The following is an 18,613-nucleotide window of genomic DNA, read 5'->3' as shown; positions in this document are numbered from 1 at the left end:
TCTAACCGCCTGAGCCACCGGGCCGGCCTACAAAGCACTTTTAATGTATATCTTTTAATCTTCACAACAACCCTTTGAGCGTAGGTACTACTATTGTACCCATTTTACAGATGAAGGAACTGAGGCTCAGTTTCATAGTTCATACGTGCAAAACCAGATTTTTAACCAGATTAGCCAGGCTCCAAAGATTCACTCTGTTATTCCACATTGAGCTTAGCTATTTAAGCTCCAAATTCTTTTTTCTTTCTTTCTTTCTTTCTTTCTTTTTTTGCTAATCTGGACAGGTATTTTTCTAACCAAATACATACTTAATTGCTTGTGGAAATGAGGAGTTGGGAAGTCATATATTACATTTTGAAGACTCTGGGTTGTTATCCGGATGTTAGTGGCAGGTGTGGGCATTGATGCAGATGAATATATGTGTGGTTTAGGGGGTTGATACATTGGGTACGTTAGCAGTGGGTACTTTGACAGCTGTGCCTCTTCTCTCCCTTTCCTGCTGTTAGCTACCTCATCTTACAGCTGGCAGTGTTCCTGCTCTATCCTGTCCCCCAACCCCTTCTAATTAGCTGTGCATTGGGAAATCAGACAATCAAGTTCAGTAGATGTATGTGCAAAGTACAAGTAAAGAGGTTCTGAAATGAGGCCCTTTTAGAAACAGTGCATGGGCTTTGTAACCCTGTATTATTGCTACTCCAGCCTTTTTTCTTTCCTTTGGGGCCTCAGCTGAATTTTCCATAGTCCTCCCAGTTTGGGAGATCTTACTGATTTTGGCTTCAGACATCTTGAAATTGAGGTGCTAATGGGACAGTCTTATGGAGATGTCTCAAATCAGCTGGAGCTATGCTGACCAGTACCATAGCCACTGGCCACGTGTGACTAATGAGCACTTGAAACGTGGCTAGTCTGATTTGTGATGTTCTGTATGTGTAAAATACATACACATTAATTCAAAAAAAAGTCAAATATCTCATCAATAAATTTTGTATATCTGTTACATGTTGATCCAAATACGATTCATTGATTACGTGATGATGCTCAAAATAATAATAGTTTGGATATATTGAGCTGAAAACACTGTACTGTTAAAATTAATTTCACCGGTTTCTTTTTCACTTTTTAATGTGGCTGTGGGAACATTAAAAAGTGCACATGTAATTATAAGTGTGGCTCACGTTATATTTCTGTCAGACAGCCCTGGATTAGATCAACTGGCATTACATGCTGCAAGGGTTTATCTAGGAGTCAAATGCATGCAGAAGAGAAGAGTTTGCTGACAGACGGCCAGGTCCTCTGCTCCACCCTCCTTCTGTCACAGCCAGACTGGCATTCTGAGCTGCTGTCCGTCAAACCAAAGCCTCAGTGGGGATGGAACTGGGAGACGAGGTTGGGCTGAAGGGAGACTTGTACATCCTGATCCCTGGGCAGGGGGCAGCAGCACTTCTGAAGCGGAGATGTCAGGATGGGGTAGGATTTCTGGCAATCTGCCTTCCTTACTTTGTTCACAGTGCAGCCAAGGGCTCGGAGGTGCAGGCAGGAGGCATGGAGGTGTGGGCTGGCTTGTGGCAGGAGAGATGCTGAACTTGGAAGTGGGCAACTGCTCCCTTGACCCTTCTTGCAAAGGTCCCTCCCGTCCTGCAAAATTTAGCTGAAATCTCACCTTCTCCAGGAGGTCTTCCCTTGCCATGGCAACTCTTGCTTCTCAAACTCCTGTTACATGTTCAGTTTCTGCCATGGTCAGTACGTCCTCACCATCCCCAAGGGAAGAGGCCTTTTGCAAATATCCATATAATTTCTCCCATGAAATTGGAATGCAGGGCACTTAGCTGGACATCAGTCTTGAAGCATGTAGCATTCAGAGGTGACCTCAGAAGAATCATACATCACTGTCACAAACCTTTAGTGTATCATTCTTGAAGGAGTGAGATAATGGCCAGTCATTCATAATATTCCAAGGGTCTGCGGCTCTGTCCTCCAATTGTTCTGTCAGTCTTGTCTCCCTAACTCAACCGTGAGTAGTCAGCAGGGGAGTTCTTCTCTTCTTGACCCTAGAAGGCCCTACTGTCTATAGTGCTATGTGTAGAGATGCAGATATCCAATGAATTAACTGTAGAAGGAATACAAGCTCCATGAGGGCAGCAAGGGTGGTGACTGTCAAGTTCAGCATTGTGTCCTGGGTACCTGACAGAGAAAAGCATTTACTGAGTGAGTGCAGTGATCTGCACACCTTTATTTGAGGAGTACAGGATGTCATTCGGTTGGGTTTTGTTAGGTGGACTGTGTATGGAAGAAAGTTATAGTCACTTTGTCTACAGGATGAATCCTTAGTGGAAGGTTGAGGGATTTTAAAGAAGATGGTGGAGACGTAAACCTAAGACAGAACATAGTCGATTGGGTTGACATGGGCTGGGAAACCATCTTCAGTGTTCTCCCGAAAATGATAAGGAGGCGTGGAAATAAAGGTAACTGTACTTTTCATCTCCTTTTCACTGTTTTCATCCTTTAGATTCACCAAAACCACCAGTTGCTCCCAAGCCAAAGACTGCCAGCCCCCTCACGCCAGTGACGGCTCCCAAATTCCCTTCGTCACCCCGGCCTGACGGTCTTCATAGTCCCAACTCCATGTCGAGGGGGCCCAAACCCCCCATTGCCCCTAAGCCCAGGCTGGATACCCCCAACGAGTGGAGGGCCAGTGTGTATATGATCAACAGCTTGAACAAGTGCAGCAACGGGAAGTTGCTTTGCGTAGACAGGGGGCTTTACGAAGAGCAGCAGTCCAGCCTGGAGTGCTCCGAGGCCGAGGCCGCCGAGGATTACATCGTGCTCCCCGGGGCTCCGCCGGCACAGCGCGCACCCAGGGATGAGGATTCTGTGGAGAATGCCGTCATGGAGGCTCTGGATGCCAGCGGGGAGGAGGAACTCCAGGAGGGAGGTGAGGAGGCAGGAGCTGCTGAGGGTGTGGCAGCCCCCGCTGAAGTGGCATTGAGTGGAGAGGGTGACACGGGTGTAGCCCCCACTCCGGAGAACAGCGGCGCGGATGACGGTGCCCAAGACCCAGGGGCGGAGGAACAGAAGCTCCGGAGTGAGGAGGAAGAGAAGCTGGTGGAAGAACTCAGCATGGACAGCATGAAGGACACGGGCCCTTGGGATGGAGAGGCGGTCTTCCCGAGCGATATCATTCTAACTCAAGTCAACTCAGAGGGTCCAGCGGCTCCTGGCGAGGAGCCCGGCCCCCCTGGGACACCCCGGGAGGCAGAGGAGGATGGTGAGGAAGGCTCTGCCACTGCAGAACCAGCGACACCGGACGAGTGTTCGGATTCCAATGGGCCCACCAAGGTGGGTGCTGAAGGTGCTAGTGAGGAGCCCCTGGAGACAGAGGGGTTGGCCACAGGCATCCAGGAGGTGCAGATAGCTACATACGGCCCTGAAATCTCTGAGGAGGTGTGTGAAGATGCCCCAGGTTACGGCAACCAGGACGAGCAGGAGGACCCCCATGACCAAGATGAGAAAACTGACCAAGAAGAAATGGCAGCAGTCACCCACGAGGTGGGAGAAAACACTCAAGAAGGCGAACACACTGTGCAGGATGAACCTGCCGAGGAGAGCTGCCAGATCATTCCTTTCGAGAATGACGGTATGGACGACTTCATGACTTCACTCTCAGGAAGTCCCTATGAGTTCTTCCCAACGGAGAGCACCTCTTTCTGTAGTGAAAGCTACTCTCCTTTTTCTGAGCCAGCCAAAGACTTGGAGTCAGAGCAGGAACCCAAGTCGGAGGTGTGTGCAAAGCAGGGTGCCACGGCTGGAACGTTGTGTGGCCAGTGTGGCTCCCCGCAGGGTGGCACTAGGGAGGATCCCTCCGCCCCTGATGTGGTCCTGCCGGAGGAGGAGGACGCCACAGATGACGCACTCACCAACCCCTATGAGATGGGAGTCGAACTGCCATGTGGGGCTGACCCTGGAGAAGGAGACAATCCTGAGCCACAGGCTACGTTAGACACCGTGAATGGTTACGGCCTGAAAGACGTGAACTCGGATGCTGAGGGCAGCCTGGCTCCCATGGACAGGAAGAGCATCATCTCAAGGGCCAGACCCCACTCTGGGAAAGTGGCTGGCTACGTACCAGAAACCGTCCCGGAAGAAAGCGGACCAGATGCTGGCTCGTCAGCCATTGGCATTGGAGGTGCCACTGAGGAGCCAAGAAAGATGGTTTTGTCGTTGGAGGGGAAGCCGCTGGAAGCCAGCTGGGCCTTGCCAGCAAAGCCCAGAGCCTTCACTCTATACCCTCGATCATTCTCCGTGGAAGGCCGAGAGATCCCGGTCTCCGTGTACCGGGATCCAGAGGCCTCTGGCTTAGATGACCATTGGATCAAAAGGAAAGACGACAATCTCTCTCTACCCTGTGTGATTGGCTCCTCGGGGAGTTTCTCCCAGAGGAACCACCTGCCATCCAGTGGCACCTCAACTCCATCTTCCGTGGTCGACATCCCACCACCTTTCGACCTGGCCTGCATCACCAAGAAGCCCATCACGAAGAGCTCTCCGTCTCTCCTGATCGAGAGCGAGCCCCCGGACAAGCACAGCAAGAAGAAGAAGTCGTCCTTTAAGCGGTTCCTGGCTCTGACGTTTAGGAAAAAGACCGAGAACAAAGTGCACGTGGATGTCAACGTGTCTTCTTCCAGGTCGTCTTCAGAATCCAGCTACCACGGGCCTTCCCGGCTTCTGGAAATTGACCGCAGGAGCCTCAGTAACTCCCCTCAGCTTAAGGCCAGGACAGGCAAGCTGCGCGCTTCCGAATCGCCCTCTTCCCTCATCTTCTACAGGGACAGCAAGAGGAAAGGCGTCCCCTTCAGCAGGACAGTGTCCCGAGTGGAGTCCTTCGAAGACCGCTCCCGGCCCCCCTTTCTGCCCTTGCCCCTGACCAAGCCCCGGTCCATCTCATTCCCCAACGCCGACACTTCGGACTATGAGAACATTCCAGCCATGAACTCCGACTATGAGAATATCCAGATTCCGCCCCGAAGGCCTGCGAGGGCCGGGACATTTACGAAGCTGTTTGAGGATCAGAGCAGAGCCCTGTCCACAGCAAACGAAAATGATGGCTACGTGGACATGAGCAGCTTCAATGCCTTCGAAAGCAAGCAGCAGAGCGCAGACCAGGAAGCGGAAAGGTACTGTGAACTTCGTTTACTTTGTTGTTCAGCAAGTGTAACTGTCCCAGAGGCAGGCTTAGGTGTAGGGGACGGAAGGGACTTGCTTGTTAGCCTCAGGCTCTCTTTCTAGCTGTATGACTGGGGTGAGTGGCTTTACCTCTCTGAGCTTCAGTTACTTCATCTGTGAAATGGGATTTATGCTACCTCGCTGACAGAGGGTTTGAGAAGATCAGAGTAGATAATCCATGCGAAAGTATTGTCTAAAATGCCAACTTCGGTACAAATGTGAGCATGTGTATTTGCATTATTTGGGGTCTATTTCTCATCTAGGTAGATGGCTTTGCTTAGTCCCCCTGGGAAAGTCACCAAGAGAGAAGGTTCTGGAATCTTGCCAAACTAAATATCTTTCACCATAAGGAAAATACCCTCAATGGAGATTGATACCTTTTTATTGTGTAAATACACATGCTATTGAAGGGAATTAGAAAAGACAACTTAAACTGTTTAAAATGCCGAGGGTGCCCTGAGCTAAGTTTCTGAATAGAAGGCTTTAAGAGAAACATCCAAGTTGATTGGGACGGGGGACCTCACTCACCTTTGAAGGGAGAGTGAAACACTGAAATGATTGACGACAGTGGGGGTTTTCTGACCCCATCTTCCCAAGACTGACTGAATGCCCTCGTTAATCACCCCAAGTGGGTAATTGCCAAATCTTGCTGTTCCTTATACATTGTGGATGCAACTGAAGGGTGATGCGTTTCAGTCTCAACCAGTTACACTCTTTGGAGGCACCTGATCTGAATTAATGAAAAGCCAAAGTGGTTGTGATTTTTAAAGGAAATCCTGTTTCTTTCCCCTCGTGTGCACTAACTTAGCTCCGTCCCACACAGCTGTTGCTGCCAGGGCCTCCTAGGGGACCTGCAGTAATGAATTTGCAATTAGCATTAGCTGTCACTGGAGTATAGACACTTAAAAGTGTTTGTATGGTTTATTCTCTTGAGCTTTTTTACATGGTTCCCACCCTGGTTCTATCGTCTCCCTACCCCACGCCTGCGCAAGGCTATTAATGGGTTCTTTCTAGGAAGAAAGGGTTTGTTGGCTGGAGCAGAGGTGAACACCAACACTGCTGGAGGGACTGAGTTTCGTTTGGATGATGTGGATGTGTGCGAACTCTCAGAGGTCGAGAGGGGCAGAGCCCACAAGGTCATTGCATTAACAGTCATCAGCAGGGTTTGGTGAGACCCAGCCCTAGCTTGAGTGCCTCTTAGCGCTAAGGAAAATAGAACCAAGCTTTGAAACCATAAAATCTCCATGCCAAAAAGGATCTCAAAGGGCGTATGGTCAAACCTCCCACCTCTCACAGGTCTCTCTCTTAACCCACTCTGTCCTTGAACTCCTCCAGCCGCAGGGAACTAACCACCTCCCAGAGCTGCCTCCTATGTCGCTAGGTACTCTGATTAAGTTTTTCTTTGTGAGGCAAAAGCTATCTCCCACTATCTCTACCCAATTCATGCTGGCAAATCTTGAACCAGGTGAGTGAGCCCATTTCCTCTTTTGTATGACAGCCCTTCAGAAGTTGAAATCTGCTTCGGTCGAATCACAGAATTTCATAACTGGAGGGGAACTTCAGACAATATTTGGTCTTGTTACAGAGGAGGAAACTGAGGCACAAAGAGGGAAAGGGATTTGCCTAAGGTCTCTCAGCAATTTAGTGGAGAAATCAGTTCTAGAACTCAGATTTCCTGAGTCCTGGTCCAGGAATTTGCAGTGAATTATTGTCAGAGATGCCGGGTCTGGCTGTGCCTGCTCCACACTACAGCCCAGGGCCACGTTCACCGTTTGGTCCGCATTCACCTTCAGTGCCCCCTGGGGTTGTGCAGTGCGCAGGCTGCTTGCTCTATGCAAAGGCACTGTTGGCTTGATCTGTACTTTTCCAAAAAACAAAAAAGAATTCTTCATCCAAACTAATGTGACAACAGTGAATAAAATACCCCCCAAAAAAGCTAACGCTACCATATCTTGACTGCTTTCTGTGTGCAAGGTGCTTCCCCTATATTAGCTCACATTTGATGCTACAGCCTGGGGCCTTGGTTGCATATCCTGAACTGTCAGGCTCCGAGTTTCAAAAGCACTGTTGCTCTACTCATGCTGTTTCACCGAAGGCCAGACTGACTGGGAGAAATCTGTGCAGGAACCACATCCTCTTGGACATCAGTCAGTGAGTGAGCAAAGCTCTCTTCCGTTTTCCTGCATGAAACAGATGGAAGCAGAGGGGGAGAAAAATCCCCGCTTTGGGCTGGAACAGGTCTGGGCAAGGGAGGCTTCAGACACATCAAATTGAGAGGCATGAGGGACTGCCATGGCGGGGTGGGGGGGCCCATGGCTGCTTCCCCTGAATGCGAGCATTGAGAATCCAGTGGAGAGGTGCTACTGATCTGAGACACGTGCCCAGGGCTGCTTCCGCTTGGACAGGACGAGAGAGTGGGGAGGCAGTTCCTTCCTCCTTCTGCTGCTTGTCGTGCCCCACACCTTGCTTGAGTGTGAGGATCAGAGGCAGAAACCCAAACAAATATCAACAGTCCTGAAAGAGCCCAGGACAGTGCATGGCATCCGGAGGCGTGGGTTCAAAGCCCACGCAGTCACTGACTTGCTGTGGGATCTTGGAGAGGGCTGGGCCACATTTTGCTCATTTGTAGGATGGTAAGATGGCAGCAGATCCGTATTTCTCAACCCTTCACCTTTCCTGTACCACCTTTATATTTCTGTGACACCACCTATACTCTCACATACTTTATATTTATCTTTAAAGCAGTCCATCTTTTTTACTTAACCAAAAATACTTTGAAAGGAAATTTTACTATTGGGAAGTAGAAAAACAGTGTCAGTTGCCATGCATAGAAGGCAATTGTACAAATAAGATACAAAGAAAAATAAAACAACGGGTAAGGTCTATCTTGAGGTTATTACTTGCCAAGGCTGTGAGCGGGAGGCCCAATCTCTTTGTTAAACCCTGAGAGGTGGTAAAGACACCCTGGCACCACACAGAGACTTTCTAAGTGACATAATCAGAGGGATTATGAAGGACTGAAAAGAGAATAACCCTCCCATGGTGTGATTCAGTGTTATGTAAATCCAAATTCTTTTTTCCACTAAAAGTACATCCCTTCAAGAAACAGTAGAGTATATAATAGAATTCAGAGAGCCCTTAGGGACAGCACAGCAGCTCAGGGGCTAATGGGTGATGATGAAAGTTTCTTCTATGCAGCTACTTTTTCTGAGATTTGTATACACAGATAATAACATTTTAGGACCTATAATGATAGTCTTATTAACAATCTTCTATCTTACAACATAAAATTCTATGCATTGTTACCTATGTACATTTTCTCCATACAAGAAAGCTTGCATCATTCTTTAGTTTCAAGTGTACCCCCAAACATTTTTTCCTGAATTGACCCTCATGCAAAAAAAAAAAAAAGAAAAAAAGAAAAAGAGGCACTAGAAATCTAGTCTAACGTTCTTACCTTTCAAATAGGATGTTTTGGTTGGGGGAATCTAGTCTTTACTTCTGAATATCCCATGGCACCTCAGTATGTTGGTTATGCACCTGGAGCTTAATAAATGTATGTTGATGACCGGGGATTTTATGATTCCGTAGGAGTTGGTGATTATGAGCTTCACAGGGGTTCCAGGAAGAACTATCATTTATTAAGTGCCTGTCTTCAGCAACATAGTGCTAGGTGCTTTTAATCCATTTATTAAATACCCATTTAGTGCAAAACAGTACAAAAACTGGCTTGTCCTAAGTGTCTCATTTAAAGCTAAGTGTCTCATTTAAAACAGATTTAATTGTCTGTTTTTTGCATGATGTTGAATCTACCTTAATCACAGCATTATACATCAGCAGAGATCCCTGATGCCACTTTCCTCTAACATTTCATTTTGAAAACATTCAAACTTACAGAGAAAAGTCGAGTTTTTACAGTGAATGTCTATATGCCCACTTCCTAGATTATACCATTAACATATTGCCATGCTAGTTTTCTGCCATCTCTTTCCGTCCAGTGCCCTCCCTCTGTTAATGCATATTGTTTTTGCTGTCTGTATGGCTACTTTTTATGTTCACTGATGAGGACGCTGCAGCCCGGGGTGGACCTGTGCGAGCACAGTGGGAAAGCACGTAGACGTTTGAGCCAAGCTGCCTGCGTGTCAGTCTACCTGCCACCACTTACTGTGTGTGTAACCTGAGAAAAGTTGCTTACCTCTCTCTGCCTCAGTTTCTTTATCTGTAAAAGGGGATGATAATACCCTGTTTCCCCGAAAATAAGACCTAGCGGGACAATCAGCTAAAATGCATCTTTTGGAGCAAAATTTAATATAAGACCCGGTATCCTATCCTATCCTGTTCTGTCCTGTCCTATCCTATCCTACTGGGTCTTATGTTAATATTTGCTCCAAAAGACGCATTAGAGCTGATTGTCCGGCTGGTCTTGTTTTCGGGGAAGCCCGGTAACACCCGCCCCACCACGTCAGTGAGACTACATGGGTTACTACAGCACAGAGTGAAATGATCGGTAAGGATTAGCTGTTATTAAGTGACATGATCAAGGTCACACAGTGATGGATGCAGGATCCGAATTTGCTTCGAGAGGCGTAGGTGGAGCATCTGGTCCCTGTCGCTGTGGGGGGGTCTCTCTATCTCTGTCTCTCTCAGGGCTGTTCTTCTGTACATGTGTGACTCAGTGTTCAGGACATCACGTCAGTAAAACTGGGACGATGAACTTGCGAGTTTCGGCTGTGGGGTGTGGTGTCAGCATTACCTCTGACTCCCACACGAGCTGCAGACCACAGCCTGAGAAGTACTGATGTGTCGTCATTACACATCAAGGACCCCCAGGACAGCAGGACCAGGGGTTTTGTGATTCCATCATCATGACAGGAATGCTGTCTCTGTGACTCGGATGATAGCTACTGTTGCACTTGTAATTCACATTAGGAATTTCCAGTCCCCGTTTTCCAGGTGAGAAAACTGAAGCCCAGTGAAGCGATATGAACTGTCTTCTGTCACACAGGTAGGAAGTAGCCAAACCAAGATTCGAACCTGTCTTTCTGACCCTGAGTCTAGTATTCTTTCCATTACCCATGTTCTCTTGTTGCAAAATGGCAAAATGTTAGCTGGTGGTCTTCATCCAACAGCTTCAGAAGATACCTTGATACCTTTATTCTGGAAAATAGTTCACATTGTCTGCAGACATGGAGAATACATGGAGGAGATTGTGTTGAAAGGCGTAAGGACTAAACTCAAACACCATCTTTTTCTAATTTCCAGTTCTTAGTAGGATGTCACACTGGTTCAGCTAATTCACTCACCCACTCTCCTAACGTTTGTTCAGCACCTACTAACCATCAGCTACTATTCTAGGGACTAGAGGGATGAAGGTCCCTGCCCTCTGGCTAGGGAGAGAGACTGATGGAGGTCATTAGAACCTGATGTGATAAAGGCTTCATTAGAGGTCCCCCAAACAGCTCTGGAGGAGTCTATCTGGGAGACACTTGAGGTGGGTGTTGCCAGAGGAACAGGAGTTCATGATGGAGACAAAAAAATCCAGGAAGAACATGAGTCTGGGGGTAAGCAAGAGCTGTGAAGTGTTCCGATGGAGCCAGTGTGCCCACCTGTGAGATGAAGTTGGGAAGGCAGGTTGGGGCCCAGCCAAGGAGAGCCTCACGTATCAGCTTGGAGAGTTAGTACATGTCCCTGGGCACTGGGAAGTCCACGCAGGTCTTCACCAGGGGGTGCGGGATGGGGCGGGTGTGCCCTGATAGGGATGGTGCATTGGCACGGACACCTTGTTGGCGGGGTGGAGAGGGGAGGGGCTGGAGCGATGGGAAGCAGGGTGGCCCCTCCAGAGAAAATGCAGACCTAGCAGGGCTGCGGCCGGGGAGGGAAGGAGGGGGCGTCTGTCTCCAGTTCTCCACGCTCAACACCAGAGCTAGCCTATGTCTGTCTTTGCTTTTCTCTTCTCATTCTCTTTTTTATCTGTTACAGTCTGTCCGCTCCCCAGAATAAAAGATTTGAGTTGGTTTCCAAAAAAAGATATAGCAAAAAATAACAATTCAGTCCTCAAAAAAAGAAGTTAAAGGATACAAGCCACATCATCAAGTTGGGGCAGGTAATTTCTATGGGCAGTCCAGACCAAGGGTGGTGACTGCCATCAAAATTCTGAAATACAACACAAAATCTAGCTTAATGGTGCCTCTTTCCCGCCTCCCAGCCCTCAGCACGCTCCCAGCATCTTCAGAATGCAGTAAATATTTTGCTGAAGTGATTCCCAAAGAGAGCAAAACCTGGCTTTTATTTTTTACAAAATAAAAATGTTTTGTGCTGCAGCAACAAATATACGCATCCTTGTAAAACAAAGGTGATTTACAGCCTCTGCTCTAAATCCTTGGGTGGGGATATGGCAGAGTTGCAACTAAGGCTCCTGCTGACTAATTCCATCGGTGCTGAGAGCTGCATGGCTGGATTTTCTGCACATTCCAGCCACAGTTTTCATTGGTATCTTTGTATCTGCCTGTAAACTGGGAGCCTTCCTATTATTACTGTGTTTTTGACAAATGAACTCATGCAGAGCTTTCATTAAGTTTCATTGAAAGGACCTGGGAATGCCATAAAAATTATTATAATCTCAAAACCATCACATTCCTAATGCATGTGGCTGGGCTTCTTGTTGAATTGACTGATGAGAATATTCAGTTTTTAATTTTCTGACTTAAAATAAGACCATCTGCAGCTGTTTCTTTTAGCAATAATTTTTAATTAAATGCAATAAAATTTACAGGGAAGGACCCTAATAAGAAAATCGTGTCAGGAACACACTTATTGTAACATTTACGAGCGTGATATTAAGGCCCCCAACTATTTTTTCCTTTGCAGAGCTATACCATAGACGAAATCCTGATTAAGTGTTAATCACAATGTGGTTTTACCTTCATAAAATCAGGGTTTCCCCCTGTGGGAGGTGTGAAAATAATTCTCACTAATAGAAGACAGTCTTGGTGCACGAGTGCTTTGGTGAAATGTCAGCAGTAGGTCTCCTGGACCAGCTGAGCCCCAGAGGAGGGGTGAGGGCTTTGTTCCAGCCCAGTTTGGATGGTGCTAGATGTATTGAGACCTCTCTGTTCCCTGCCTGTTGATTGGGGATGAGCAAATCACGCACAGGATGCAGCCGAGGAGAAAAGGCATCTCTGTGTTTCGTGCATTCTTTCAGTAAATCTGTGTCAAGTGCCTGCGAGGTGGTCGGTGCTGGGATACTGTAGCAAGTCTCTGCTCTGGCAGAGCTAGTATTCTGGGGAGAGGCAGACAGTAAACATACTAATAAGTAAATGAAATCATTGTAGATAACAGGATCATTCTTTAGAGATGAGATGATTCTTTTATGGAAAAAAAACAGTGTAGTAGAAAGTGACTGGAGGAAGGGACACTTTAGACAGGACGGTCAGGGAAGGCTTCTCTGAAGTGACATTTGAGTGAAACCCGGATGATGATCAGACATCATCAGAGGGAAAGTCATTCCAGGCAGAGGGAACAGGCCCTTGCGGGGTTTGTGGAGAGGCCAGGAGGGTTTGTTGAGAGGCCAGGAGGCCAGAACACAATTGGGGAGTGACGGTGGATGGGTTAGGCAAGGGCCTTGGTAAAAGGTTTCGCTTTTACTTTCATGCCATGTCATTGGAGGGAAGTGTTAGGATCCCCAAATGTTTGAATTATCTGAACTCTTCAGACCAGCGTTTAGGGTCAGATCAGCAAGTAATTTGAAAATGCAGCAAAGTGTATTTGCAATTCACTTTTCTGGGAGTGGAAACAGTTCTGTGAATGGAAAGAGGTTTGAATTTAGGTCCTGGCTCTGCCCCTGGCTGTGTGAGTTTTGAGTATCTGGGTCTCAGGTCTCTCTCCCACCTGCGACTGCTCTGAAATGGCTTGGAATCCATGATTCTGAGTTCCCCATCTGAATGCTTTTACAGAAGATGATGGTGGTCCAGGGAGCTGAGAAGAGGCTGGTCCAGCCACACCAGAGGAAGGGTGGAAGGTGATAAGGTTGGGGGGTTCTTGAAAAGGAATGTGGTACATTTGGACTTGTGCTCCCTGTGGGAACTGGTTTGATCTGTGAGCCATAGGGAGCTATTGAAGGTTTTGGCGCAAGGGAGTGATGTGATCAGCTAGTGCTTTAGCACAATTATTGTCAGATGTGTGGGGTGGAATGGAGGAAAAGCAGCCATCCCAGGAAAGTGTCTAAACAGCAATGGGTGGAAGAATAATAGCAGGACCCAGCTTCTTTAGCCCCTGTGGCCTGATGGCCTCGCTGCATGGCTACTGCGCAGTCTCTCAGAGCAGAGTTACCCAGTCTCTGGCTCGTCTGGAACTGCCCTGTATGGGGTTCTCAGGATGGTAGCACAGATGACAGAGATGCACTGTGGCTCGGCAGGAAGAGGGAATGAACTCGAGTCCAACTCTGCCTTAACCTTGGCTTCCGGTCTGAACCTCAAGTGGTCCGATGGTCCCTTCATCCCTGAGCTATCGTGAGATAGTGCATGTACAAGGGCTTTGTCGGGTATTAAGAGATAATACTGCCAGTCTTGAACTCTGCCGCTGGGAGAACGTACGTTGCTGTGTACCACGGCATACGAGGCTTTCTGGAGTGTGCGGCATATGCCAGGCACTGACTCAGATCCTTGGTGCATTCATCGGTTAATCCGAGAAACAACCTTGCCACACAGATAATTAAAACAAACAAACAAAACAAACAAAACCCCTACACTCAGCAGCTGAGGAAACTCATGTAAAAAGAAGTTAGGCAAAGGGCCCAAGGTCACACAGCTGCTCCGCAAATCCAGAATTTTAACCCAGGCAGCTTCCAGCACTCATGCTTTCAACTCTGCTGTGAGGTCCTTCTTACTTTATGTGCATCATTTCATTTAATTTACTAAATGTCCCTTTGGAAGTAGCTCTTCAGTTTTACTATTTTAGTAGAAGAGGAAACTGACGTGCAGAGCGTTTGACATGAGTAAGTAATGGAGCTAGGACCAGAAGGAAGGTATTTCTAGATATGGGTTCTTCCCTTTTTATGCTTCACCCCCTTTGAGAACTTTCCACCTGGATTTGACCCTCCAGGTGTCGAAGATGAGGACATACAATGGGGTAAGAATCTCCAGAATGGAAATGTCCTTGTTCTAGGCATTCAGAATACCGTGTTTCCCCAAAAATAAGACCTAGCCGGACAATCAGCTCTAATGCATCTTTTGGAGCAAAACTTAATATAAGACCTGGTATTATGTTATATTAAAGAGTGGGTCTTATATTATAGTAAAATAAGACCCGGTCTTATATTAATTTTTGCTCCAAAAGTCGCATTAGAGCTAATTGTCCGGCTAGGTCTTATTTTCGGGAAAACACGGTCAGACAGGTTATAATGACTGTCCCCTTGCGTAGGTCCACCTGGCCAGGAGATGATGTAAAAACTATGTGTAAGGAGAACAGCACACACTATTACAGTAACAATCAAAGGGATGATATTACACAGGAAGTTAACGCCTTCTGGCTAGGCTCAGGAAGAGCCCTTGGGGAATTTATCATCTGTGCTCATGATACTGCAGGTCAACAGGACAAACAGCTCATGATAATTTCTGAATGATGAATTAGTGTGTTTCATCTGGCTCCTTAAGAATGCCCCAAGACTGTCCAACCTCCCAAGAGATGAAGGCAGCCGCCGAGCCATGTGTCGGGGAATTCTGAGCTAGTGGCTGAGAATAGTGGTGGTTCCCTGTCTTGGAGAGGCATGTGTCTTTGGCTGTTCTCCTGCAAGATGAATGTGTCAGGGTTGAGATTGTTTTTCGGGATGATGTGGCTGGTCTCTATGTAAACAGACCCATTCTCTGTGTGCATGGAGTTGGTCTGGAGCCCTAGATAGAGCCCAAGGGAAGTTCATCCAGGTCAAGGCATGACCCAAGAACTTAAAATTGTAGACTTGCTTGCATGATTGTAATTAAGAAAACAAGACACACAGAAAAAAAACAGTCCTGCCTTACAGAATCTGCTTGGAGATCTTAAGTTCTACTTTACTCTGTTGTAATGAGACTTCCTTAAACTGAGTGATGTCCTGTTCAGTAGTGAGCTCTCCATCATGGTCAGTAATTAAGCACAAGTGCAAAGGATACTAGAATCTGTCATGAGGCTGTTGTGTCTTGCACACGCCAGGAAATCTGAGCTTTTGAGGTCATTTTTGGCTGGGCAAATAGAGTCCCAAGGAAGCAGTTGGGCCGCTGTAGGTACTGCCCCTGCAGCCCTTGTAAAGTGTCCCAGCTCCAGGGCTGGAGAGGCCCCTGAAGGCGCTAGGAAGCCTCAACATCAGCTCTGAGACCAGTTCTAGAAAGTGCTTCTTGTACAGTGAAGCATGTTTTTCATGCCCAGTGCCCACTACGGCCAAATCATCTGAAGTGCTGAAAGGCTCACTGCTGAAAAGGCAGCATGTGAAGGCGTGGTAGCCCTGGCTCAGGCCTCCCTCGGGATAGGGCAGAAGTCCTCCTCCCGGAGTTAAGGGCTCGCCACATCGAAGCGATGGGAGGATGGGTTATTGGGTGCCCCTGGATGGCTCCCTCACACCCAGCCTCGGTGGTTTTCCAATTTTCTGTTGCAGCAGGATCCTTTTCCTGATGAAATCTTACTCAGAACCCTAACACACAAGGCAAGGGTTTGTTATTATAGTTCTCTTTCGTAAGTTTAAATTTTTAAATACTTTATAGGAAGTCAATTAATGAGATTGACATGAATAGAAATCTTGGAAATTGAGTTATGGATTGCAGTGCTGCTCTTACAGACTCATGAGGGATGATGATTGGTCAAAGTGGTATATTCTGGGGGCTCAGAGAGTATTTTCTAGAGAAGATGGCTGGGTTCAAATCCCAGCTCTGCTAGTTACTAGCTGTGTGTCTTTGGGCAAATTATTTAACTTCTCTGTTTAGCCGCCTCGTGTGTAAAAACGGAAGATGGCACACTACCTGTCTCAAGAGGTTGTTGTGAGGTTTGAATGAGTTAACATTTGCAGAGTGCATTTTAAATGCCCAATACACTTTAGCTGTTAGAGTTAACACTGTATCCGTGTCTGTATCCATGAAATTCCAGACATTTGTGAATCCTTGCCCACTGGAGCCTAGGGTTTTTGAGGAATGCTGTTTGAAAACCCTACCTCATCTCATGTAATCTGGACATGCTTCTTTTAGTAAGTGCTATCTGTCAGGTATACGTATTTATAAGTCCTTTTTCACCAATAATTTAAGCAGTGATTTGCAGAACCCTTTGCCAGACACAGTAGGGAGGTGGAGAAATGGTCGTTTCTGGCTATCTTTCAGAAATAGGCCTTTTGTTCTGTTGAGAGGGAGAAAGAGTGACAGATTAGAAGTTTTGATGTAAATAACTATAGGCTTATAAACTCCTGGATTATAATAACTCCTCACCATCTGTTTTATAAAATTGGAAATGAAATTAACAATGTGAATAGGGAAAGGAAGCAACACTCAGCAGGTTCCACTATCTGGCAATTTTATATGTGTGTGTTCACTCCCTAGTTCTGTATGTTATCTCATTGATTATCAGCCCCATTTACAGGTGAGAAAACTGAGGCTCTAGGGCATTATATGGCAGAGGAGGCCAACAGAACCCAGAGTGGGCACAAGAAGGCAGGTCTCTGCCACACTGAGCAGTGCTTGCTTCAGCAGGAGTTGCCCCCCGCTTGGGAGGCAGTGAGTCACCCTCACAGCGGGTGTGTGCAAAGGGGCTGGGTGAACCCCTGCCAGAGAGGCTATCCTGGAGATTCCTTTTGTGGGCCAGAAAGCTGGACTAGAAAACCCAGAAAGTTATGAACTCTTGATGTGGCAGCCATATACTTGTGTACTGCACTTTACAGTTTGTAAAGCTTTTCCTGTTAGCTCCATTGGCTCTCCCAGCAATCACTGGATGGAGTAGGTAAGACACAGGTTAAAAACACAATTTAAGCAGAGACCTGAAAGAGCATAGGAGGTAGCCAAGCAGAGTTATTTTCTGGGTGGATCCTTGGGTAAGCCGTTGTCCTGGAGGGTTTCTGTTTCCTCAGCTGTAAAATAGGGATATCAATAGTGACAGGTATCAAATGGTTAAGAGTAACCCATGCCAAGTGCCGGATACAGGGCCTGGTGGTAGTAGGTTCTCCGTGAAGGTAAGTATGGTTATTATAATGATTGTATCTACTATGAAGAAAGGATCCGAGGCAGTAGGAGGAGAAGGCCCCTGCAAGACTGAGGGTTTGGGAAATACCAGGGGAGGGGTAGTGAAGAGCAGAGAAAGAACTGGAGGCTCAAAGAGTATTGTCCAAGATCACAGAACCAGCAGCAAGTGGCAGAGTTGGACTTAAAACTCAGAGGTGTCAGCTGCGAAGCCACCATTCTGCGTGTTCCATGGGAATTAAGTGAGCAAAGCTGGGTACTTGGGACTGAACGGGGGACAGGGTGTGGCAGGCCCTGGGCCACACCTGGAGCTGCTCTGGGTGATAACAGAAGAAAGGAGAGTGATGTCATGCAGCGAGGGATTGTTCTGGGCCCACGCTCTTTTCCCGGGAAGCTCCTTATAGATGCTCCATCTGTTTTCCAGGGAGGTCCCTGGTCCAAACCCAAGTTTCCTTGCCGGCCTGAGGCCAAAGGTCAAGGCTGGGTTCAGAGCTGCAGAGTGAGTCAGTAGTTTAGCAGGGATTAGAACTCAGGCGGCTGCTCAGCCTCTGGGATGAGGCGCCTCCTCCAAGCCCGGCCCCGGGTCTCCTTCCCAGGCTGGCCAGCAGCACTTACAGGAAGACATGTTTGCCCCAACTTCGGCCTTTCTTTGACCCTCCTCTGTACCCGTGTTGGGGAGGAAGATTCCAGACACCACTGAGCCCGTCTTACCTCCCTCACTTGACAGAAGAGCAGCTGAGGCTCAGAGAGGGGAGCTGGTTCCTCATGCCTCCTTGCAGTAGATAAGCAGCCTCACTCGTATGTAAATGCACGAGGCAGTGGTGGACAGGAGGACAGTGAGGACAGAGGCAGGGCACCACACTGCTGGGGGGGGGGGGGACTTTCAGGCCCTGTGCATCGCTTGGGGAAGAATTCTGGCCCAGAAAGCCCTCTGTGTTCCTCAGACCCCAGCAGGTGACGCTGCCATCGCTGACCTCCTCTTTCTCCTTTGCACCTTTGTGTAGACTGTCCGCTGAGGTGTTTGTGGAACCGTCTCCCTTACCGCACTGCGAGCCCCTCCAGGGCGTCACCACCTACAACTCATCCCTGTGTGCCCAGCACTTGGCACGGGGTCTGGAACACAGATGGTGCTCAGTAAATGTTTGTAAATAACTGGATGTGTTCTGGGGATAACCATGTTATCTCAGAGGGGCGCACCCCACCACATGGGA

The 18,613-nt window shown here is 47.7% G+C and overlaps 1 protein-coding gene across 2 annotated transcripts in view; it reads left to right on the top strand.

Moving 5' to 3' along the window:
• The window catches only part of FGD5 (FYVE, RhoGEF and PH domain containing 5), a 107,075-nt gene that overhangs the window by 5,870 nt on the left and 82,592 nt on the right, over positions 1-18,613 (top strand). For both annotated transcript variants that reach the window (XM_081071659.1, XM_081071660.1), the window contains exon 2: positions 2,507-5,171. In XM_081071659.1, coding sequence (XP_080927785.1) covers positions 2,507-5,171 — 2,665 coding nt within the window. The remainder of the gene's footprint in view (positions 1-2,506; positions 5,172-18,613) is intronic.

The sequence above is a fragment of the Rhinolophus hipposideros genome (genome assembly GCF_964194185.1).
Source record: "Rhinolophus hipposideros genome assembly, chromosome: 14".
Lineage (NCBI taxonomy): Eukaryota > Metazoa > Chordata > Mammalia > Chiroptera > Rhinolophidae > Rhinolophus > Rhinolophus hipposideros.
Note: the sequence above shows the minus strand (reverse complement) of the source record. Positions and strands in the feature narration are given on the sequence as shown.